This window comes from Oncorhynchus mykiss, chromosome 26 (genome assembly GCF_013265735.2).
Source record: "Oncorhynchus mykiss isolate Arlee chromosome 26, USDA_OmykA_1.1, whole genome shotgun sequence".
Lineage (NCBI taxonomy): Eukaryota > Metazoa > Chordata > Actinopteri > Salmoniformes > Salmonidae > Oncorhynchus > Oncorhynchus mykiss.
The window spans coordinates 28,741,750-28,767,599 of NC_048590.1; the positions used below are offsets into that span (position 1 = coordinate 28,741,750).

Below are 25,850 nucleotides of genomic sequence, written 5' to 3' on the forward strand. Positions count from 1 at the left end.
TCATAAACTAAGCCCCAAGCTCTTACCTTAATGCAAGAGGACATACCGTGAGCTCCAAAAATATTGGGACAGTGACACGTTTAGTTGTTTTGGCTCTGTACTCCAGCACCTTGGAATGATACAATGACTATGAGGTTAACGTGCAGACTGTCAGCTTTAATTTGAGGGTATTTTCATCCATATCGGGTGAACGGTTCGGGTGAGAAATAATCCCATATTCCTAGCACGCAATGATTACATTAAACTTGTGACTGTAGAAAACTTGTTGGATGCATTTGCTGTTTGTTTTGGTTGTGGTTCAGATTATTTTGTGCCCAATAGAAATTAATGGTAAATCATGTACTGTGTCATTTTGGAGTCACTTTTATTGTAAATAAGAACATAATATATTTCCAAACACTTCTACATTAATGTGGATGCTACCATGATTACGGATTGTCCTGAATAAATCATGAATAATGATGACTGAGAAAGTTAGACACACAAATTGTCATACCCCCCCCAAAAAGCTAACCTCCCCTGTTATTGAAATGCTGAGAGGTTGGCATGTTTTGGGGGTATGATACAGTGGGGCAAAAAAGTATTTAGTCAGCCACCAATTGTGCAAGTTCTCCCACTTAAAAAGATGAGAGAGGCCTGTAATTTTCATCATAGGTACACTTCAACTATTACAGACAAAATGAGGGGAAAAAATCCAGAAAATCACATTGTAGGATTTTTAATGAATTTATTTGCAAATTATGGTGGAAAATAAGTATTTGGTCAATAACAAAAGTTTATCTCAATACTTTGTTATATACCCTTTGTTGGCAATGACAGAGGTCAAATGTTTTCTGTAAGTCTTCACAAGGTTTTCACACACTGTTGCTGGTATTTTGGCCCATTCCTCCATGCAGATCTCCTCTAGAGCAGTGATGTTTTGGGGCTGTTGCTGGGCAACATGGACTTTCAACTCCCTCCAAAGATTTTCTATGGGGTTGAGATCTGGAGACTGGCTAGGCCACTCCAGGACCTTGGAAATGCTTCTTACGAAGCCACTCCTTCGTTGCCCGGGCGGTGTGTTTGGGATCATTGTCATGCTGAAAGACCCAGCCACGCTTCAATGACCTTGCTGATGGAAGGAGGATTTCACTCAAAATTTCACGATACATGGCCCCATTCATTCTTTCCTTTACACGGATCAGTCGTCCTGGTCCCTTTGCAGAAAAACAGCCCCAAAGCATGATGTTTCCACCCCCATGCTTCACAGTAGGTATGGTGTTCTTTGGATGCAACTCAGCATTCTTTGTCCTCCAAACACGACGAGTTGAGTTTTTACCAAAAAGTTATATTTTGGTTTCATCTGACCATATGACATTCTCCCAATCTTCTTCTGGATCATCCAAATGCTCCAAATTACTTTGGTCCCAGCTCTCTGCAGGTCATTCACTATGCCCCCCCGTGTGGTTCTGGGATTTTTGCTCACCATTCTTGTGATCATTTTGACCCCATGGGGTGAGATCCTGCGTGGAGCCCCAGATCGAGGGAGATTATCAGCGGTCTTGTATGTCTTCCAATTCCTAATAATTGCTCCCACAGTTGATATCTTCAAACCAAGCTGCTTACCTATTGCAGATTCAGTCTTCCCAGCCTGGTGCAGGTCTACAATTTTGTTTCTGGTGTCCTTTGACAGCTCTTGTGTCTTGGCCATAGTGGAGTTTGGAGTGTGACTGTTTGAGGTTGTGGACAGGTGTCTTTTATACTGATAACAAGTTCAAACAGGTGCCATTAATACAGGTAACGAGTGGAGGACAGAGGAGCCTCTTAAAGAAGAAGTTACCGGTCTGTGAGAGCCAGAAATCTTGCTTGTTTGTAGGTAACCAAATACTTATTTTCCACCATAAGTTGCAAATAAATTCATTAAAAATCCTACAATGTGATTTTCTGGAGTTTTTTTCCTCATTTTGTCTGTAATAGTTGAAGTGTACCTATGATGAAAATTACAGGCCTCTCTCATCTTTTTAAGTGTGAGAACTTGCACAGTTGGTGGCTGACTAATTCCTTTTTTGTCCCACTGTATTTGTGCCTCAGTAACTTTCTCAGTCATCATTATTCACGATTTACTACACGCTATGTATTTATGCACACATAGTTGCACACACACGCACAGAGAGACAGACACAGTGACATACACACATTCACTTTTACAAATACTGCACTGCAGACAAATACACACACACACACACACACACACACACACACACACACACACACACACGTAAGCAACATAACACACACAAATCCATCCAACAATTTTGTAGAGTCACAAGCTTGATGTAATCATTGCGTGCTAGGAATATGGGACCTATACTAAACCTTTGACTACTTTAATACACATAAGTGAATTTGTCTCAATAATTTTGGTCCCCTAAATTGGGGGGACTACAGTATGTACAAAAAGTGCTATAATTTCTAAACGGTTCACTCGATATGATGAAAATACCCTCAAATTAAAGCTGACAGTGTGCACTTTAACCTTATAGTCATTGTATCATTTCAAATCCATCCAAAGTGCTGGAGAACAGAGCTAAAACAACACAAAATGTGTCACAGTGTGTGTGTGGGCTCGTATTACTATCCTCATGGCTACCAAAAATCCCGAAAAGTCCCCACAAGGATAGCAAAACAAGGAAAATTCTCCCTTGTGGTGAGAAGGTCCCCACAAGGACAAAGGCTGTTTTAAACTTTGGGGTTAGGTTTAAGGTTACAATTAGGGTTAGGATTTAGGGTTAGGTTTAGGGCTTAGGGAAAAAAGGATTTTGAATGGAAATAAATTTTAGGTCGCCACAAAGATAGTAAAACATTTGCTGTGTGTGTGTGCACATTTTTTAGATACTGCCCATTTCCCAAAGTTGACACATATTTTTTACCTGGGCGGTATTTCCATAGACTGTAGGGCATTTCAAAAAGCAGGATCAACGGGTTTGCTAAATATTCTACGTAATCCATAGTAAAAAGTTTTATCGGGATCTTGGATTGTGGAAATGAAATGCAACTCTTGACATGAATGAAAGCAATGGGCAATTTGTTTTTATAAATCCAACACTTTATTTGGATTTCGGAACAAATATTCCCCAAACCCATTGCAAATTGTTCAATATCAATCTAGTTTTTGTAATAACTAATGGTTATTGGTAGAAAGATCAAATACATCAATGGTCCAGTCTGTGGTGGAGAAAGTGGGTTGGGTTTATAGCGGAAAAAGAAAAGGCCCATAGTGATTTCAGTTTGCTCTCCAACCAGAGACAACAATCAAGTGACATAGCAATTATGAGAACTATTGGTTTTGTAACACAATACAATTTTACTCAAATAAAAAAAACATGCAATCAAGCTCACAGACACAAAACTCACACAGAAAAGACATGTGGTAGCACACAAGCAATGCCACCCACACATTACCACTCTTTCACAAAGACACACACACACATACAGACCAACACACACCCCCCAGACAGTGTGACAGACAGCGTCACTCCCGGGGCTGGCTGTCCAAAATGTTCTCAGCCAGGCTGGTGAGTTTGCTGTCTTCCAGTGCTCTGACCAGCCGGCCCAGCCGTGCCGCCCTCCCCTCCGCCTGGATGAAGCGGCTCAGCAGCTGATAGGCCTGCTCGTACAGCCCCTCCCTCTCATACTCGTAGGCCAGGTTGTCTATGGCCGGCCCCTTCAGCGCACAGCAGTTCTTGCCCAAGGCCCGCCCCACTTTCCTCCAGTCCCGCCCAACGCCGTTGGAGAACCGCTGCAGGTCCCCTGCCGCCAGTATGCGGTCCTCTGATAGGTCAGGAGACAGAGTGGGAGGGGCTGTTAGAGACATGTATCCAGAGTCTATATATGTTTCTGCATGTAAGACATGGTGTAAGTAAGTAAAATACAGCAGCAACCTTCCAGCTACTGGCCCTCCTCTCTTACCTCTAGGCTACCCTGCCGTCCCGGGTGTAGTAGATGACCCATAATGAGTGTCCTCTATACCAGAGATTGGGCAAGCTATAATGGTCCTCTTCCTCAAAGGACCACTTAGATTAAAACCAGCACTTGAGCTGACTAAAAGTGTCATCAAACTATTTGAGGCACAGGTCAATAACCTTCCATAGACCAGTGGTGGTCTACTGACCGAGAGGTGAGAAACACTGTTCTATGCCAGTGTATGAATGTAGAGGACCCTGGGGACAGCTCCCTGCTGAACCCTCACTGAAGATAAGAAGCAACCATGGAAGTCGGAGACAACTCACCAAACACCCTCTTCTGGAACAGGAAACAGTTGCTGGGCACGGGGGGCTCTTCCTGTGAGAGGGTGGGTGGCTGGGGGATGTGACCCAAGGCCTGGCTCTGCAGCTGCTGGTCCAGCTCAGCAATCTCATCATCCCTTAGGCGCCCCGGCTGACAGGAAGTGACATCAACATTTAGAACACCTCATAGTGAGTCATAAGACATAAGGCACAGCAGAGCACCTGTTAGGTATACACTATAGATTGCTGAAGTATTGCTTGTGATCTATTGATCACATATTACCAGTAACAACGCCACTATATATGGATTATAACCGGTATATAGTATATTACCTGTGACTGGTGGATGTGTTGCAGACAGAGCTCCAGGTCGTCCAGACAAAAGTCCAAAGTGTGCGTCCCGGCTTTGAGCTGGGTTTCCAAGGCAAGCTCCTGTGGGCCGTGGAGGAGGCGGCAGGCGTGCTGGGAGAGGGACTGTTGTACGGCACCGGAGCCATAGCTCTGCAGGAACCTGCGGCACGCCGCCACATCCTCAAACTTCACCTCTACACCCAGCAGAGGATCTGCATCGTGCAGCTTCAGGATCTCGTACCCCTCCAGCCCCCCAGCTGAGTCTGGGACACAGTCCATGTAAGGTCAAAGGTTAGAGGTAACCATAGCGAATCACTGGCACAATAGTAATATTACTGTGACCATAAAATAAATATAACCTGACTGTGTCTCCCTCCACTACTCTGGTCCAGGCAGAGCTCTGAGCTTAACCGTGTTATGACTTCCTAAAAGATCTACTAGCGTTTATCTGACAGCAGTTTTTCATAAGCTTTTAACTATATTCATCCCCTCAGTAGATAAGCAGGTCACACTGCAACACCAGCCCTTTTTCACTCCCCATGACCACCAAGCTAAGCCTTTCTTTCTATCAATAATACATCTGCCTCACCCAATGCTCAGCATGCTCCCTACGCTAGCTGGAGACCGGATGGCCTGATGTGGCTCACCTGTGAGTGTCAGCTTGAGGACTTTGAAGACGCTGAACTTGCCCTGCTGGTCTTTGTAGAGAGAGAGCAGGTTCACTGCGGGACAGGAGTGCAGGAAGAGAACCGCACATCCTGTCCACGGGCCATCCTCTACACTCAGTGTCACCATTTTCTAAAATATCAGATTAAAGTTCATAATGCCTCTGCTCTGTACACTACTAGTCAGACATTATGCTGAATTTTGTACAGCACAGGAGCATGTACTTATAGCTATATTCTTACATACACAGTACACACACACTCCCCACTTGACATTATCACACGCATGCGCACTAACAGAAACAGACATGCACGTTGTCCTATAAATAGTTAATGGGAACTGTCTCTGTCTCATTCCCTTTTCTCTCTCATACATATCACAGCTCCTCTCTCCTGCCTCTCTCCTCCCAACTAAACATACAGTACCTTTTCATCCATTATGTCCATTGTTTGGGCATTCCCGTCATCTGACCTCAGCTGTCACAAGCTTCTTCTGTGTTTCCTTCAAGCCTCCTCCTTCCTGCAGAGATAGAGCAGATATATTGCTCAGACAATCAAACGTATGAGATAATACACATCAATCAAATCCCTCCTGGTATTAAAAAGAGCCAGGATCCAGATACAATACAATTGTTTTATTTTACCTTTATTTACCTAGGCAAGTCAGTTAAGAACAAATTATTTTTCAATGACGGCCTAGGAACAGTGGGTTAACTGCCTGTTCAGGGGCAGAACGACAGATTTGTACCATGTCAGCTCGGTGACTTGAACTTGTAACCTTCCGGTTACTAGTCCAACGCTCTAACCACTACCCTGCCACCCCAATGCAACCCCTCACTTCATATTATCTCACTCCACTATTCTTATTTTACCGTGTCTTATCTCCCCTATATGTCATTACATTAATTTACTATTTAATGTCCCTTTACTACCCAGGGGCATTTCTAGGATTTGAAGACATTAGGAACTTAGCCCAAAGCCAGTAGGGGGGTCCGGGGGCATTCTCCCCCGGAAAAAATGTAAGGAATTTCAACAGCTAAATGCATTAATTTGGTGCAATTTGAGATTAATATTGAGAGATTAGAACATTGAGAGAATATATATTTTTCAGGTAACTTCCACCATCCCACCTGCCGCAGGGTCTCTCTACTCTGGAACACACACATCTACAGTGTATTTCCAAAAACCACTGAGTCAAAACTGATTAAAGTCCCACTGTCACGTTGGAATGAATGATTCGGGAGACAGGCGCAGGAATGCGTAATATTTTTTTTTTATTACACCCAAATTATAACGTGCCGTGTAAAGACACGGGGACAAAGACCAAACAAAAACTATACAAAACACAGGGAAGAAACCCCCCAAAAAGAGCGAGGAATACCTTGAATAGATAACATAAGCACACAATGATTAACACACGGAATGAGACCCGTAATTATCTGCACAATTCACAATGGCATGAAAGCCAAAACACACAGCACAGGTACTCACACGAACCAACTGACATTGTAACAATAATTGTCAGGACACTTGTAAACCAAGGGCACACTTATAAAATTACTAACCACTGGGAATAGGGGGCAGGTGTGCATAATGAAAGTTCCGGAGGGATCCGTGACACCCAAAGTACCCAAACACCCTCTCTCTCTCTCACACACACACACACACACACACACACACACACACACACACACACACACACACACACACACACGTAATTAGAATCCATAGGGAAGCTTTAAGTGATAGTTTACTGTGTGCTCACCCCTCCTCTACCTCTCTCCATCACTTTCTATGTGTCATCTGTTGCTGTCCCTTAGTATTCTATGTTACTGTCTTTTGTCTACCCTCCTCTCTCATCCTGTCCTGGTTGTAAAAAAGTATAAAAGTAAACAAATGTTTTAATAGTAATTTCACAGGATTTTCACCTTACATTTTTTGTAAGCCATGTTTTATTTTTTAACTGTCTGTATTTCACTTCTTATAATTTGTGAAAATAAATTAAACAAATGATATTCTATTGAGCAGCTTGAAGTGATACAGTCCACTGTGTGCTCAATCCACCTGCCCTCTTCTGTTACTTTCTATGTGTCTTGTCTGTTGCTGTCTGTGTCTTGTCTGTTGCCGTCTCCTTTGTCTATCCTCTTCTGTTTATGGCTTGTTCTGTTCTTCTGGTGTCTCTCCATCCTATCCTATTCTTCTGTTGCTGTCTCTGTGTCTTGTTTAGTGTGTTTCTTTAATTTTGCAATCCAAAACGGTCAAGGGGATACTGGGGTAGCTTAACTTGTTTTGGGCCTGTGACCGGATCACCTAAATCATCCTCTTTCCTACCATGTGCTACTGGCTGCTTATGTTCTAATTGCTCCACTGACCTCCTCCTTGGCTTATCTGAAAGGTAGCAAGGTGCAGCATGTCATTAGTTCGTTTTGAAGGGCAGCTGCACTTCCTGATTTGACCTTGTTTTAGATTTGGTTAATTAAGAAATGCTAGCGGCCATGACTGAATTCAAATGTGAGTTGGTTTTGGGGTGTGGTTTGATGTGGGTGTCTCGTGTGCATGTTCACAGGTGGGAAGAATTAGCCAAATTATATTGGCAATTATCTTCAGCCTGCTGGTGTGTGTTCTGACTTTGGATAGCCTATCTCCGAGGCTAGTTATGGCCAGGAAATAAATTACACAATGTAAATGAGCCAATATTTTCATGCTGCACACCTTTTAGTTCTCATGAAACCTTTGTATTTTAATTTCTACAATTTATAGTCATTGAAGTCATTGAAATTTGGAGCTATTGGAATATTAACATATTGTCCCATGTACATTGTGTAATTTACAGAGGGTCCCTAACTAGCCTAATAGGGATATCCAAAGTCAAACTAAATTTACCACTAGCATTACGATTGCAGCTGCACTCGCATGCAGCTGCACTCCAAACTGATTATTACTTGTGTCCTGCCAGCTGTGGGCAGGATTGAAACAAACCCAACCTTCATTTACGTGTTGATGCGGTCACAACCACAAGTCTCACAAAACTCAGTTTTGGACAAGACTGACTTCATGACCAAAATCATCATATTTACACTTTGTAGTTCATTTTGACAGTAGAATACATGTTTCATATCTTTTTAGGGGCAGATGCATATTTAAAGTTATTTTAAAGTTATGACCGGGCAACTGTAAAGAAAAATTATTCTGCATAACAGCGCAACTCCAAACATGACAGATAAGAAGCTACATAGCCCCTAGGCCAGGGATGGGCAACTCCAGAGGACTGGAGTGGTGTCACACTTTCGCCCCATCCCAGGCAAACACAGCTCATTAAACTAATTGCATTCTAAACTGAAGATCATGATTAGTTGATTATTGGAGTCAGGTTTTTTTGCTGAGGCAAAAGTGTTACACCAATCAGGCCTCCAAGGTTAACTCTGCTGCTGCTTTGACTTTCTGGCTGCTTTGCCCTCTCCACCTGCTCGCTTTTTTTTGCCACTCTTTTGGAAGAAGTTCCGAATATCCAGACTCTGACTGAGTGACAGGCGTTTTCATAAGTTATGACATTGACATCTAACCAGTGCTGCAGGGGTGAGGGAGGGGTCAAAGGACATGAGCGGTCCACTGCATTGTGAAATCTTAACCAATCACAGCAGGCACTGCATCACTCCAGGGGCTTCTTGCAGTGCCTAGAGCAGTATATTGTATTGTTTATTTTTGTAGTAAAAATGTGTAGTGATATGTGTTTATGGAAACTTAAATCAGACTGAAATGTGAAAAACAATGTTGCCCTAACCCCTATCTAACCCCTATCTCTGGATAGACTTCTTTCAATGTGACCCGGGTCTGGTTTAGGGTTAAGTAAATGCTTGATGTGCTAGACCTGGGAGAGGGATAAATAAAGGGAAAACAGTATCTGAGCTAGATGATGCAGTCTGTGATACAGTCTGGAATCGAACCAAGGTCTGTAGTGACACCTCTAGTACTGAGACGCAGTGCCCTAGACCGCTGTGCCACTCGGGAGCCCAAAATAATACATATAGAAATCTAACTAATGTGTCCATAACTCAGCCTACAATTCAGGGTTTCAAATTTGGCCAGCGGGTGATTTTATTTGGCCCAAGTTTTCTGAGTAAAGAAAAATATATATATTTTTAAATTGCTGCCTATTGGAGAACATAAAATACTGTAAAATCACCATGAAATCAGCTCAAAGTGTTTACATTTAGGAAACCTGTTCCCATGTATTCCCACGCATAAATAGAGGCACGTAGAGTGACTTCAGAAAGTATTCATACCCCTTGACTTATTCCACATTTTGTTTCGTTACAGCCTAAATTAAAAAAACGATTAAAAAAACTGTTCTTACCCATCTACACACAATACCCCACAATGACAAAGTGAAAACATGTTAAGACATTTTAGTACATTTATTGAAAATGAAATACAGAAATATCATATTTACATAAGTATTCACACCCCTGAGTCAATACATTAGAATCTCATTTGGCAGCAATTACAGCTGTGAGTCTTTCTGGGTAAGTCTCTAAGAGTTTTTCACACCTGGATTGTACAGTATTTGCACATTATTATTTTTTTAATTCTTCAAGCTCTGTCAAGTTGGTTGTTGATCACAGCCATTTTCAAGTCCTGCCATAGATTTTCCATCCGATTTAAGTCAAAACTGTAACTAGGCCACTCAGGAACAATCACTGTCATCTTGGTAAGCTAATCCAGTGTATATTTGGCCTTGTGTTATTGTTATTGTCCTGTTGAAAGGTGAATTTGTCTCCCAGTGTCTGTTGGAAAACAGACTGAACCAGGTTTTCCTCTAGGATTTTGCCTTTGCTTAGCTCCATTATGTTTATTTTTATCCTAAAAAAAACTCCCTAGTCCTTGACGGTGACAAGCATACCCATAATACAATGCAGCCACCAACACGCTTGAAGATATGAAGAGTGGTATGCATGTTTTGGATATTTTGTATTCTATACAGGCTTCCTTCTTCTCACTCTGTCATTTAGGCTAGTATTGTGGAGTAACTAAAATGTTGTTGATCCATCCTCAGTTTTCTCCTATCACAGCCATTAAACTGTGTAACTCTTTGAAAGTCACCATTGTGGCCTCATGGTGAAATCCCTGAGCAATTTCCTTCCTCTACGGCAACAGAGTTAGGAAGGACGCCTGTATCTTTGTAGAGACTGGTTATATTGATACACAATCCACAGTGCAATTAATAACTTCACCATGCTCAAAAAGATATTCAATGTCTGCATTTTTTCATTTTTACGCATCTACCATCCAATAGGTGCCCTTTGCGAGGCATTGGAAAACCTCCCTGGCCTTTGTGGTTGAATCCGTGTTTGAAATTCAGAGGGACCTTACAGATAATTGTACAGTGCCTTCGGAAAGTATTCAGACCCCTTGACTTTTTCCACATTTTGTAACGTTACAGCCTTATTCTAAAAAATTATTGTTGTCTTGGCTGTGTGCTTAGGGTCGTTGTCCTGTTGGAAGATGAACCTTTACCCCCAGTCTGAGGTCCTGAGTTCTCTGGAGTAGGTTTTCATCAAGGATCTCTCTGTACTTTGCTCCGTTCATATTTTCCTCAATCCTGAGTCCCTGCCGCTGAAAAACATCCCCACAGCATGATGCTGCCACAGGGATGGTGCCATTCAGGCCAAATAGTTCAATCTTTCATCAGACCAGATAATCTTCTTTCTCATGGTCTGAGAGTTATTTGGTTCCTCTTGGCAAACTCCAAGCAGGCTATCATGTGTATTTTTTACTGAGGAGTGGCTTCCGTCTGGCCACTCTACCATAAAGGCCTGACTGGTGGAGTGCTGCAGAGATGGGAGAACCTTCCAGAAGGACAACCATCTCCACAGCAGAACTCTGGAGCTCTGTCAGAGAAACTATTGAGTTCTTGGTTACCTCCTTGACCAAGGCCCTTCTCCCCTAATTGCTCAGTTTGGCCGGGCGGCTAGCTCTAGGAAGAGTCTTGATGGTACCAAACTTCTTCCATTTAAGAATGATGGAGGCCACTGTGTTCTTGGGGGCCTTCAATGCTGCAGAAATATTCCTTTGACCTCGTAGCTTGGTTTTTGCTCTGACATGCACTGTCAACAGTGGGACCTTATATAGACTGGTGGGTGCCTTTCCAAATCATGTCCAATCAATTGAATTTACCACAGGTGAACTCCAATCAAGTTGTACAAACATCAAGGATGATCAATGGAAACAGGATGCACCTGAGCTCAATTTCAAGTCTCATAGTAAAGGGTCTGAATACTAGTGTAAATAAGGTATTTCTGTTTTTAAAATATCTACAAACGTGTTTTCACTTTGTCATTATGTGGTGTTGTGTGTATATTGCTGAATAAAGTATAATATTTAATCAATTTTAGAATAAGGCTGTAACGTAACAAAATGTGGAAAAAGTCAAGGGGTCTGAATACTTTCCGAATGCACCGTGTGTGTGGGGTACAGAGATGAGGTAGTCATTCAAAAATCATGTTAAATTATTATTGCACACAGAGCGCATCCATTATGTGACTTGTTAAGCACATTTTTACTCTTAAACTTATTAAGGCTTGCCATAACAAAAGGGGTTGAATACACAAAATCAAAATTGAAATCAGTTTTGAATTCATGCTGTAACACAACAAAATGTGGAATAAATCAAGGGGTGTGAATACTTTCTGAAGGCACTGTATGTGATCGTTTCTCAATGTAATCAAGGTTTGAAATGATTCTGTTTTTGTCAAATACTATATATGTTTGGAATTCTTGATGTCAATTTGCAGTGTACAAATTATTTAGAACTGTGTTCCGGCCCTCCGACCATCCGCTCAAAGAAGAATCAGTTCACAGCTGAATGTAATTGGGGACCCCTGGCCTACATGTAATCATAAGCCATCATTACATTCATAGACCGGTAGTGTCATACATTATTAAAACTGAAAGTGTACTGGATTAATTCACCAGATGTAGCCTAGAATACCATAGAGTGTATGAGGATTATGTCATCATCAAGAGTTTATTAATGCAACATTTAACATCCACCACTGCAGCGTCAAAGACTAAAATCATCCTGAAAAAGTGCCAACTAAAGGATTCCCTGGACATTGGGTCAATTCAGTGAATGCCATCCTTTTGATTGGGATGAAAACGAGAATCAGTCTACAAGGCACAGACTGCCAAACAAGTAGAATTGGTCAGTTTCGTTTTTTTGTAGTGAATACTTATATTGTACAGTCCATAGATAGCAATAGTAATGATTCATTGGGCAAAGCTTACAGGAAAATTGAGTTTTTGTAGGGTTTATCGATAAACGCCGAAAATAAGGCCTGTGGTAAACACAGGCTTAGACGATCTTATACGTTTTGTTCTAGGAAATAATCTTCATCAGCTAAAATCCCTTTTTGTGAATTTTTAAGCATTTACATTATAATAAACACATATATTCATAAAGATCATGTTAACTGACTTATTTTCTCATATAATAAAATATATAAGATCTCTTAAGCCTGTGTTACCTCAGACCTTATTTTTGGTGTTTATCCCAAATCAAATTCTTTCTCCATTCATTTTCCCCATAGGAATGGCTGACTGAACCAGAGGTAATGCATTTCTGGCTTTTAGGACTACAAACTGGTGAGCTCTATGCTGGGTTAGACTAAGCATTTAAATATACACTAGATGACTGACAGGGGGCGCTCTTTTGAAGTTACAAATATTTTGGAATATTTTAGAATGCATTTATTTGTTTTTGCCACATTAACTCTATTACAGACACCTTAATGCATACTTGTGAATCATATTATGTGAGCTAAGCATACAAATAAAACGTTTAAATATATAAAAACATCCTCCTTAAAGTATAATATTTTGAAATAACTAATATGTCACTGTCCCCACTACAACAAAATACTTAAATAGATGTAATTTTGTCCTTGAAAGACTTAAATGAAATACTGAAGACTTCTATTCATTCCTATGGAACTGCTGCTTCCTGAAGAGTGCCAACATGGCTTCAAAGTCTCTCATTGGCCAATACATAGCATCAGCAACCCAGGGTTTATATACATCATTGGGTTAGACTACTGGGCCTACAAGACAGGTGGCACTGTGGGGTGTGCAGTCCTGTGAAAACGCGAGGCCTGTACATCTCCTGCTATGAGGCAAGAATATGACACAGCAGACTGGTCTCATACACTAGACGTAACATAGTAAATGTAAATCCAGGTCACTCAAATTAGTATGATATGTTACGTTTGGTATAGTGAAAGAGAGAGACCCACAAACTGTCTAAAAAAAGGAATGAATCCAAAACTGAGGCTTGAATGTAAAATAAGGGTTGTTTATTAGAACATCATGATTCCCAAATAAGTGAAGGTATGTTTACACTGAGAATGGCCTAAGGCCAAAACTTTTGTGTTTTGTTTTCACTTTTCATTTATGTACTTTCTTGCACTATGAATAACATCACCGAGGCAAAAACTAAAGGAGGGTGGTTGGTCGGGGTGGATGGGGGAGCATATAATGCGAAAGTGTTTGAATCTCATCACTGACAACTTTAGCATTTTAGCTAATTAGTAACTTCTCCTAACCTTAACACTTTTAGCGAACCCTTTCCCTAACACTTTAACCTAACTCCCAACCTTAATCCCTAGAGCTAGCTAAAGTTAACATTAGCCACAAAAAAATGAATTTGTTGTGTAACATATCAAATGTTTTGGAAATGCATAACATATTATATTAATCGCAATAAGTAACAAGGTTCAAATTGCAATTCGTAATATGTCATATGAATAGTAATTTGTAACATATCATACAAAATAGATGGACATCCACAAATTAATACTTCCCATGCTAAATGAATGAAATGTCTAGTATTTCCGTACAAAATACATTTACGTACAGAATAATACGAAATGCTCCGAGACCACGTTGGAAACAGTGCGGTTCAGACTTTTAGGAAACTAGAAAAGTAGACCTACTTAATAGTAAATTAAGCTGCACCAAACACCGCCTATTGACCTTCAATAATAAATAAAAAAATACTGCTGAAGTTTTAATCATACAGTCAAGTTGTTACAAAACAGTAGCCTAATTAAACAATAGAAAGGAATCATAGCAACTTGAGAACATTTTCTTTCACGATTGACTAGTACTGTTATGCATTTGTCTACTGTCATTTGTGGCATTAACTGTTGTATAGGCTATAATTTCGTTTTGGGTTTAAAGTAAAATCATAACTGCTTTGTTAACTTACCTTTAAAGAAAAAACGTCGTAAGGACGGCAACGCGTCCTGACCACAGGAACACACAGACACATTCATAACTTCCCGACAGGTGATTGGCTACAGGGAAACCTGGAGGCACTGTGATTGGTGAGAAAGAACATGCCGTTTCCCTATTGGTTAGAATCACGGATCTTTACGGGAAGGAAGTAGTTGACTGTTTTTGTTGGTTGTTGATTGGAAATAATTGTCTAACTGATCCTTTACTGCTTTAGCCATTTGCTTGCAACTGTGTAGCTAACGACAATGTCGAAATTATATCATTGCATGTACTCACTGAACATGACACTGAAGGCAAAATTAATCGACTGAGAAGCAACATACCAAATAAGTAACAGGTTATTTTGTTTAGGCCTATATAGATATAGTTACCGTTATTTTATGTTTTTGGAAGCAGGGCCATGTGTGATGTTATTCATTTGCCCGGTTTAAATGTTGTTAACATGTACAATCCTTCCTGCGCCATTTGAATGTAAGGGGGGTTCCCTTACGTGCACATCCACATTGTCAGACAAGTGATTCATTCGGAGAAGATAGGCCACATTTAACAAGAAACTGATTGGGGACAAAAACAGGCCAGATGAAGCCTATAACAGAATAAAAAGGATTCACATAAAAATAAATTATGTGAGCAAGGCCCACATAAGGTCTGATAGTAAACTGTCAGTCTTATCTAGGCATGACAGGAAATGGCCTCACTATTAATCAGAGAGCCACTTCCAGGAAGATTCGGACAGGTGAAGTCAAGACAGACTTTAGCCCTCTCTTCCTCTCTCAGAATCTGATATGCCAACACTTTACAGTGTGCAAAGCTAAAATATCTTGATTAATAAACCCTAGTGCTGAAATATATCTGTAGTGCTGTCAAAACACCCACACACATTAAACGTGTTAGACTACTGTTCATCTCCAAGTATCCTCTTTGATCACAGCAGTAAGATTGTAACCACCACAAACACATTCTCTCTATTTCAGTGAAATGGCACACCTATCTCGATCGATGGGAGAAGATTTGAAATAGACAAGATGGCGGCGTACACATCGTTAGATTACTTAATGGAGCAAAATATTTATTTTAATATTGGGTAATTTTCGCACCACTTGCAATTGGACACAGACATTTTAGAAGATATGTTTGCCCGAATCGAGAACGAAGACAGTGTCGCCATGTTAAAGTTGGTCGAAAATTCTCTGTGCTACACCAAACAGTACCTAACCTGTAACTCCCAGTAATGGATACCAAAAGCTTCTGGTTAAATCACAATATCTGGTGTAACAATCAATAACTACAGTATGTAGCTCCATCCTTTGTCGAAATTTAAGTCAGATTGCAACAATTGTTTCAATATTTTCACTAAGGTGACTAAAAACGATATAATGTATACGATGTGTTTAAGTACTATGCAATGTATTTAAAATAACAATATTTTGCTATGTAACTACTGTGTAAAAAAAGTGCCATGTATGTAAAATGAGTCATATGTAAATGTAACAACAAAAATTGTAAGAGGGGATGGGCCAAAAAAAAAAAATGTAAAAAGATTAGTGAAATCATAGGTCTGCCAAACATTTAGCTGTTATTACTAATTTGTTATTCAGTTTGATATCCAAGTGAAGAATTTTAACATCGGAGTGGTGGTTGTGCGAGTGTGTGTGGATTTGGTTCTCTAATGTTCAATCACTGCTCTGGAGTTTACTTTCCTTGCAGACAGATTCATTTTTACAGTGACAGCATGAATACTGTAAGATAGTTTGAACACATACTACAGACACATACAAATAAACTAGCAATATATAATAATAATATTATATTCCATTTAGCAGATGCTTTTATCCAAAGCGACTTGCAGTCATGTGTGCATATATTTTACGGCTGGGTAGCCCCGGGAAACTAACCCACAACCCTGGCGTTGCTAACGCCATGCTTTACCAACTCAGCCATACAGGGCAACAATAATGACACAAGATAATGAACACAAAATACTACCAAATGCTGTCACTGTAGACAATTTAAAAAAAATCTGTTTTACTCTGTGGCTGCCAACCAAAACCAGGTAATCATGGTAACAGGGTATCCCTGCCTGTTCACTTTAATGAAGAACACATGACATCATGAGGCTTTAGAGTAGACCGACCACCCCTCACAGTGGTGTTATATTACAAACACATACACCTCAACACATACACACAAAAACTCATTCATAATACACAAAGGAGAAGTCATAAACTGCTCTCCTACAAGAATCACCAATAGGTAGAGTGGAGCTTCTGTGATTGATATGTTTGACAAATTTGAGAGTCTCTTTGTCCCTGTAGACAAGAGCCAGGGAGTTCTCCTCTGGATACACCATCAGGAGCTGCGGACAGGAGGACACCGATGAGAAATGACAACCATGACAATCACAGGAATCTAGTTGATCAGTTGCCATTTGAACAGTGACATCACTCACCTCCTCATCCTCTTCATTAGCAATGTAAGAGGTGAAGCCCCCAAACTCGGTCTGCCAGTCTGAAAAATAAAAAGACAAGTTATTACACTTTAGAGTTTATATTGTGTATGATAACATTCACACCTACAATTTTGAAAATAGTTCCCAAAACTATGATTCTAACCTACATTGTGTGTCTGTGTGTGCGTGCTTAGGCATGAATGTCTGATTAAAGCGTGTGTGTGTGATTAAGCGTGTGTGTGACTGACCAGGACAGCTCAGGGGCAGCAGTAGGTCAAGGGCGTACTCCGCTTTCGATGCGTCTCCATCATGCAGTAGTGTGTAGTCCCCGTGAGCCCAGCGACGCAGCTCTCCAACACACACCGGTGTGCTCGGCTCTTGAGGATACACACAGAGGGGTCAACACATACTTACAAAGGCATATTCAGTCATGAGGAGGTACAGAAAGGTCAAGGCTCACAAACACACATATCTGAGGATACACACAGGGGTCAACACACACACACGAACCCACACATACACTACTGGTCAAAAGTTTTAGAACACCTACTCATTCAAGGGTTTTTCTTTATTTTTACAATTTTCTACATTGTAGAATAATAGTGAAGACATCAAAACTATGAAATAACACATATGGAATCGTGGTAACCAAAAAAACCTGTTAAACAAATCAAAATATATTTTATATTTGAGATTCTTCAAATAGCCACCTTTGCCTTGATGACAGCTTTGTACACTCTTGGCATTCTCTCAACCGCTTCTTGGGGTAGTCACCTGGAATGCATTTCAATTAACAGGTGTGCCTTCTTAAAAGTTCATTTGTGGAATTTCTTTCCTTCTTAATTCGTTTGAGCCAATCGGTTGTGTTGTGACAAGGTAGTGGGGTATTCAAAAGATAGCCCTATTTGGTAAAATACCAAGTCCTGGCTGTCATGAGGACCGCCACAGGAATGGAAGACCCAAAGTTACCTCTGCTGCAGAGGATACGTTCATTAGTTACCAGCCTCAAAAATTGCAGCCCAAATAAATGCTTCACAGAGTTCAAGTAACAGACACATCTCAACATCAACTGTTTAGAGGAGACTGCGTGAATCAGGCCTTCATGGTCGAATTGCTGCAAAGAAACCACTACTAAAGGACATCAATAAGAATAGACTTGCTTGGGCCAAGAAACACGAGCTATTGACATTAGACCAGTGGAAACTTGTCCATTGGTCTGGAGTCCAAATTGGAGATTTTTGGTTCCAACTGCCTTGTCTTTGTGAGATGCGGTGTGGGCGAACGGATGATCTCCACATGTGTATTTCTCAACATAAAGCATGGAGGAGGAGGTGTTATGGTGTCGGGTGCTTTGCTGGTGACACTGTCGGTGATTTATTTACAATTCAAGGCTTAACCAGCATGGCTACCACAGCATTCCGCAGTTATACGCCATCCCCACCTGGTTTGGGCTTAGTGGGACTATCATTTGTTTTTCAACAGGACAATGACCCAACAGACCTCAAGGCTGTGTAAGGGCTATTTTACCAAGAAGGAGTGATGGAGTGCTGCATCAGATTACCTGGTCTCCACAATCCCTCAACCTCAACCAAATTGAGATGGTTTGGGATGAGTTGGACTGCAGAGTGAAGGAAAAGCAGCCAACAAGTGCTCAGCATATGTGAGAACTCCTTCAAGACTGTTGGAAAAGCATTCCAAGTGAAGCTGGTTGAGAGAATTCCAAGAGTGTGCAAAGCTGTCATCAAGGCAAAGGATGGTTATTTAAAGAATCTGTTTTTTTGTTGAAGACTTTGGTTACTACATGATTCCATGTATTATTTCATAGTGTTGATGTCTTCACTATTTTTCTACAATGTAAAAAATAGTTTCAAAAAAACCTTGAATGAGTAGGTGTTCTAAAACTTTTCTTCGGTAGTGTACATACACAAACAAGCAACACACCTTTGTTATTCTTATTAGCTGATGGTGTGTCCCCAGATGACCCTGTGGCTTCTCCCTCTTCCTCATCTTCTTGGTCCTTCTCTTCCTCCTCGTCTTCATCACTAGGGCTGAGGTAGTGCAGTCTCAGGCCAGTGAAGTTGGACAGAAGCAGGAAGAAAGCCTCCGAGCACAGCAACTCCCAGCATGCACTCACACACTGGGGGAAGGACTCTAACGAAGCCACTTCATAACATCTGGACAATGCACATATACAAAAATATTTAGACACATCATATACATTTACAGTCATCATAACATCTTAGGGATCTCTCTCTCTCTCTCTCACTCACACAAACAAATTACTCGACAGGCTCACCTCCTGTTGGGAGGACCTTGCTTGGTCCACTGGACATCAGTCAATCGCAGTGCTTCACTCACCTCCTTAAACTTCTCCTCCTGTAGAGAGAGACACTGTCAACCAGGAGAGGGGCAGCAGGACAGAGATGGAGAAATGAAGAGATAGAGTAATGGTGTTACTTTGAGGAAATTCTTGAGCTGGATCTCAGAGCTGTCCTCAAACTCTTGCTGAACCTGTGACTGGTAGTCAACATCCAGATACAGTGGATTCAGCCACTCTAGCAGCAGTGTCTCCTGTGACCAGACACACAAAATACACACTCAGGTAAAATGCACACACACACATGTATTTATTTCATGTGACCACATCCTTGCTCTATGGCTGTGAGTTCACTCTTTCAGAACAAACACACACATCTCTGGGAAGGTGGGGGCTCCTTGGGAGGGGGGGCTCGATGTGACGAGGGGGTCGCTCCAAAGATGGCCCGTGAAACCAGCCACTCAGAGAGAGACGACACTTATCCTCTGACAACACCTCTGCAACCTGGACAAACACACAGAGAGACAGCCATCCGTAGATTGCACTACTGCTACCTGGACAGGTGAGAGGTGTGAAGTGTGTTGTTGTTACCCAGTGGTATAGGAAGAACTACCTGGTGGAAGGAGATGGGTGAAACCTCAAAGAGAATCAGAGTGTTCCAGCTGGGCACCAGAGACTTCACCACACTATGGGGCTGGAAGTGATCTATGCACAAAGTAGATTATAAATTAAAACACATGTTTAACTCATGCCAATACACACACCCACAGACCAATACTTACCATCTGTGCTGAAGAGATCCAGGGTTCCTCCATCACTGCTCTCCCATGGAGGGACAAGGTAGAGGATAAAGGCAACACGCCTCCCCTCCAACTCATCATCATGACACAACAGAACATCTACCGACAGAGATAGAGAGGGCATAGATAAAGAGAGAGATATCAAACAGATAATGTATATTTCATAATTAATTCCAGAAATATGCATGTCCATATAGACTAACTATGCAGTGAGTAGAATAGGATATCTTTGGGGGATAGCTCAGTGCTTCTGCTCTTTTCTAGGAGGACCATGCAAATATTAAGGCTTTGCTCATTGTCTTTTTGAAGAGTAGAGGTAAAAACATGTGACTGACCAGTGTATTGGTACTTGGCACAGGAAACATCCACTATGGGCTCCAGTTCTACCCCCAACACTTCCCCCAGCCAGGATCGAAACAGCCCAAATAGTGCTGCCCTGAAATCACACACAAAGCTCAAAAACAGCCTAACTGAGAGCATGCACATGTGAAGAACATCACACAGCTTGCTTAGTGAGTAACACTTTCCCTGATTCAGCACATACCAAGGCTTGAACTCAGGACCTCTGCCTCAAAAACACGTGACCACCATCCTGAAGCGTCTTACTCAGTCGTCCAAATGGAGACACTTGTGGAAGCACGCGCAAGTGGAGACACTTCAGGCTGAGGCATTAGTTACACAGATACCCATCTGCTACACACAAAGCAAACCTGTTCTCTCTACCTCCCTAAATTGCTCTCACACACACATACAAATTACCTCAAGCCTGTGATGTGAGGCTCTTTTCTCTTTTTCAGGTCGTCTGACTGTAAGAGAAATTGTCAATGAGTATCAACTCCAAAAAGCAGAGTAAAGAAACATTACGAACAAGAAGCAACCCGTTTAAAAACTGTATTCCTATCAGTTTTCCTTTTTCACCTGATTAAATTTGTACAGGTCGTTGGACTTCTCATGGAAGTTGAGGTCCAGAAGCTCCCTCTGTAGGTTCTCTGTAAAGCTGTCACCCTGGATGAAGTTCCTGATGAGCAAGTGAGGGAAAGGGTGGCAGTCCAGCTCCAGGTCCCCTTAAGAGGAACACCAGAGGAACACTCAACGACTGGTCTACCAATATAAAAAACGTTTTAACACTAATTATGTGAATAAATGTAACATTAACTAATGTATGTCTTAGAGTCAGTTGTTACCTCTGGAACATTTTCATTTGAGGTTCTAACCCATTCTAACAGCACATAGGAAGGTGGTAAACCTTCTCAATACTCCAAAAACATACTTTTTTGTGACTTCTCTTTGGGTGCCATATATGTGTCATGTCATGCTCAACAATACAGTGCTCACAATAGAAACAGTTTCCTCGCATCTATTTTCCTTTCCTACAATGCTGAGAGCCTGTACTGCAGCATTCAATGTCAGCAGAACGAACCCCGATGAATCGGTGGTGCGCAAAGTGTACAAGGCAAGCAGGTACGAGCTCTGCAAATGGATTAGGGACACAAAAAGACAATACAGACTCAAACTTAAATTGATGTTCTACAACTCAGACTCGCGTCGCATGTGTCAAGGACTACTGACTATCACAGACTACAAAGGCAAATCCAGCTGTGCGCTGCCCACCAAAGCCTCACTCCCAGACAACCTTAACACATTGAATGCTTGCTTCGAAGAAGACAATAAAGGAAGACTCGCTGCTCCGGACGACCAGGTGTTTTCGCTTTTCAAGGCTGACTTGAGGAAAACTCTCAAAAAAGTGAATACTCACAAAGTCGGCGGCCCAGATGGCATCCCTAGCTGCGTCCTCAGACGTGCTGACCAGCTAGGCAGATGTCTTTTCGGACATCTTCAACCTGTCCCAGGCTGTAGTCCCCACCTGATTTAAGGAGACCACCATCGTCCCAGTGGCCCAAAAAAACAAGGTGTCATGCCCAAATGACTATAGCCCAGTCGTATTCACATCGGTCATCATAAAGTGCTTTGAGAGGCTGGTCATGGCTCACACCAAGGCCAGCCTGCCAGGCAGACTGGACCCACTCCAATTTGCCTACCGTTACAATAGATCCAAATCCATTTCCATCGCTATGCACACGGCCGTAACACATCTGGACAAGAGGAACACCAATGTGAGAATGCTGTTCATTGATTACGGTTCAGCATTCAACACTATCGTTCCCTCCAAGCTCGACACCAAACTCAGAGCCCTGGGTCTGGACACCACCCTCTGCAAGTGGATCCTGGACCTCCTGACAGGCAGACCACAGGCTGTGAGGATTGACAACAACACCTCCGCCACACTGACTCGTAACACAGGGGTCCCACAGGGGTGTGCCCTCGGTCCTCTGCTGCACCCCCTGTTCACCCAGGACTGCGTGGCTTTGCACAACACCAACTCCATCACCACGGTTGTAGGCCTGATAACAAACAGTTACAAGTCAGCCTATGGGGAAGAGGTACGTGAATTGGCATTGTGGTGTCATGACAACAACTTCTCCCTCTCCCTAAAGCAAAACAAAGAGTTTTTTTAATCTTTTTTTAATTGAACCTTTATTTAACTAGGCAAGTCAGTTAAGAAAAAATCTTATTTACAATGACGGCCTACTCCAGCCAAATCCTGACAATGCTGGGCCAATTGTGCACTGCTCTATGGTACTCCCATTCACGGCTGGATGTGATACAGCCTGGATTTGAACCAGGTACTATAGTGACACCTCTTGCACTGATGCAGTGCCTTAGACCGCTGCGCCACTCGGGAGCCCAAAATGATTGACTTCAGGAAGCAGAGGAGGGAACAAGCCCTGATCCACAACAACGGGACTGCAGTAGAGAGAGTCACTAGTTTTAAGTTCCTCAGCATCCACGTCACAGAGGACATGTCATGGATCCACAACACCACCACTCTTGTCAAGAGGGTGCAACAGCGTCTCTACTTCCTAAGGCGGCTGAAGAAATCCGGCATGCCTCCAAATACTACCGCTGCACAATCAAGAGCGTCCTGACCAGTTTCATCACGGCCTAGTATGGGAATTGCTCCGTGCACTAATGGAAGACCCTCCACCGGGTGGTGAAGATGGCCCAGTACATCAATGTGACCGTGCTACCATCCATCCAGGACATCTACTCGAACTGGTGCCCGAGGAAGGCACACAACATCATAAAGGACCCCACACACCCCAGCCACAAGGAGAAGGTATCGGCAAATGAGGTCTGATACAAACAGGCTCAGTGGCAGTTCCTTTCTACAAGCCATCTGACTGCTGAACACTTGAACTGGACTGACCACCTGTTCTGATTCTCCGCACACATGCGCTCACTCATGCACAGACCCACAGACATACACATATACAGTATTCAGACCCCTTGACTTTTTCCACATTTTGTTACGTTACAGCCTTATTCTAAAAACATTTTTTTTTTAAAAAGCAAAAACAGGTTTAGACATTATTGCTAATTTATTAAAAAATAAACAGTAATGCCTTATTTACATAAGTATTCAGACCCTTTGCTATGAGACTCAAAATTGAGTCCAGGTGCATCCTGTCTCCATTGATCATCCTTGAGATGTTTCTACAACTTCATTGGAGTCCACCTGTGGTAAATTCAATTGATTGGACATGATTTGGAAAGGCACACACCGGTCTATATAAGGTGACAGTTGACACAGTTGACAGTACATGTCAGAGCAAAAGCCAAGCCATGAGGTATAAGGAATTGTCTGTAGAGCTTTGAGACAGGATTGTGTCAAGGCACAGGGGTGGCAGGTAGCTTAGTGATTAGAGTGTTGGGCCAGTAACTGAAAGGTTGCTGGATCGAATCCCGGAGCTGACAATTGTGCTGCATTGAAGGTCCCCAAGAACACAGTGGCCTCCATTCTTAAATGGAATAAGTTTGGAACCACCAAGACACCCTGAGCAATCGGGGGAGAAGGGCCTTGGTCAAGGAGGTGACCAAGAACCTGATGGTTACTCTGACAGGGTTACTCTGACAGAGTTCCTCTGTACCTAAATGACTCTGACTATGAGAAACAAGATTCTCTGGTTTGATGAAACCAAGATTGAACTATTTGGCCTGAATGCCAAGCGTTACTTCTGGAGGAAACCTGGCACCATCCCTACGGTGAATCATTATGGTGGCAGCATCATGCTGTGGGGATGTTTTTCAGCAGCAGTGACTGGGAGACTAGTCAGGATCGAGGGAAAGATGAATGGAGCTAAGTACAGAGAGATCCTTGATGAAAACCTGCTCCAGAGCACTCAGAACCTGACTTCCAACAGGACAACGACCCTAAGCACACAGCCAAGACAACGCAGCAGTGGCTTTGGGACAAGTCCCTGAATGTCCTTGAGTGGCCCAGCCAGAGTCCGGAATTGAACATCTCTGGAGAGACCTGAAAATAGCTGTGCAGCAACGCTATCCATCCAACCTGACAGAGCTTGAGAGGACATGCAGAGAAGAATAAGAGAAACTCACCAAATAGTCTTGTGCCAAGCTTGTAGCGTCATACTCAAGAAAACTCAAGGCTGTAATTGCTGCCAAAGGTGCTTGAAGAAAGTACTGTTTCTTATTTTTAATACATTTGAAAAATGTATACAAATTCTGTTTTTGCTTTGTCATTATGGGGTGTTGTGTATTGTGTATTGTGTGTAGATTGACGAGAAAACACAATCAATTTTAGAATAAGGCTGCAACGTAACAAATGTGGAAAATGTGAAGGGGTCAGAATACTTTATGAATGCTACACACACATATCACAACTTCTGCTACCAGACTCTTATTACACTGCTCAGTTTATACACTACCCCCCTCTCCAATACACGTGTAAATATTAGCTATAAATTGTGCATTCCCGTATTATACCTAAGCTAAAAAAATATATATATTCTACGGTGTAATTTACTCTATGTTCGTAATATGATTTGTATTGTATTGTTGTTGCATTGTTGATGTATAAGACTTGTAAAAAAAAAATTAACTTCATGAAAAGTGATTATGTTTGAGGAAGATAGTTTGACCCACATGTTTTAGTGCTTTCAAATCAGTGGTCATGAAAGCAAAGTTGACTAAAGCTTTGCACTTGACTGACAATATTGATATGTAGGGAGACTAATAGCGTATCAATAAAAATAACAATCTATGTAACAAGACTAGCCAAAGCATGTGCTCGGTGTAAACACATGTAGCTAAGATAGCTAGCAAGTAGCTGACCATGAGAGTACTGCGCTCGCTGTGACCATGATTCCTTCACTTCCCTTTTCACATCTTCGTCCTCGAGTAGTGCAGAAAGTTCTGCTCTCTCTTCGCGTTTATTTCTCTTCTTTCCTTTCTCGGCATTCTCGCTATCTCGCTGTCGTTTACAATTCATTTTTGTATAAATGAGTCGCGGTTAAATTGCGTCATAACACAGCAGGACGTTAGTGGTTCCGAGTCTTTTCGGTGAGCCGGTTCATTTGGCTCATTACATTTAAAAGAGCCGGCTCACTTGGCTCACAAACGACTCTTCTTTCGCAATGCTTTAAACTCGAGGGGGTCGGTGGGACACATTTTGACATGTTCATAGAAAGAGATCAGGGTCCAGAGTAACGCTGAGGTCCTTCAGTTTTATTTGAGAGGACAGCGCAACCATTGATATTCATTGTCAGATCCGACAGCAGATCTCTTTGTTTCTGGGGACCTAGAACTAGCATCTCTTTTGTCAAAGAGTTCAAAAGTAAAGCATTTGCAGCC

General features: G+C 41.9%; 2 protein-coding genes across 4 annotated transcripts; both read right to left on the minus strand.

Annotated features, from left to right (window-relative positions):
* Positions 1 to 3,063: 3,063 nt before the first annotated feature.
* LOC110506559 (tumor necrosis factor receptor type 1-associated DEATH domain protein-like) lies at positions 3,064 to 14,642 on the minus strand. The gene is made up of 6 exons (XM_021586269.2): positions 14,544 to 14,642; positions 5,708 to 5,801; positions 5,264 to 5,414; positions 4,599 to 4,879; positions 4,269 to 4,416; positions 3,064 to 3,810 (listed from the first exon to the last, which is right to left on the minus strand). The coding sequence occupies exons 2-6, from the start codon at positions 5,726 to 5,728 to the stop codon at positions 3,512 to 3,514; spliced, it is 900 nt and encodes a 299-aa protein (XP_021441944.1). The 5' UTR covers positions 5,729 to 5,801; positions 14,544 to 14,642; the 3' UTR covers positions 3,064 to 3,511.
* A 977-nt stretch (positions 14,643 to 15,619) lies between these two features.
* ogfod1 (2-oxoglutarate and iron-dependent oxygenase domain containing 1) lies at positions 15,620 to 25,573 on the minus strand. 3 transcript variants are annotated; one of them, XM_021586267.2, is made up of 13 exons: positions 25,332 to 25,573; positions 21,057 to 21,202; positions 20,898 to 20,944; positions 20,474 to 20,574; positions 20,121 to 20,237; positions 19,952 to 20,043; positions 19,714 to 19,842; positions 19,479 to 19,592; positions 19,318 to 19,397; positions 18,963 to 19,195; positions 17,270 to 17,398; positions 17,022 to 17,080; positions 15,620 to 16,928 (listed from the first exon to the last, which is right to left on the minus strand). In XM_021586267.2, exons 1-13 carry the CDS (start codon positions 25,486 to 25,488, stop codon positions 16,767 to 16,769), a joined length of 1,566 nt encoding a protein of 521 aa, XP_021441942.1. In that variant the 5' UTR covers positions 25,489 to 25,573; the 3' UTR covers positions 15,620 to 16,766. The 3 variants fall into 3 exon arrangements, with proteins under 3 accessions (XP_021441942.1, XP_036819974.1, XP_021441943.1); XM_036964079.1 differs by lacking the exon at positions 19,714 to 19,842; XM_021586268.2 differs by lacking the exons at positions 20,474 to 20,574; positions 20,898 to 20,944; positions 21,057 to 21,202 and having other exon boundaries at positions 25,332 to 25,562.
* Between the last annotated feature and the right edge of the window lie 277 nt (positions 25,574 to 25,850).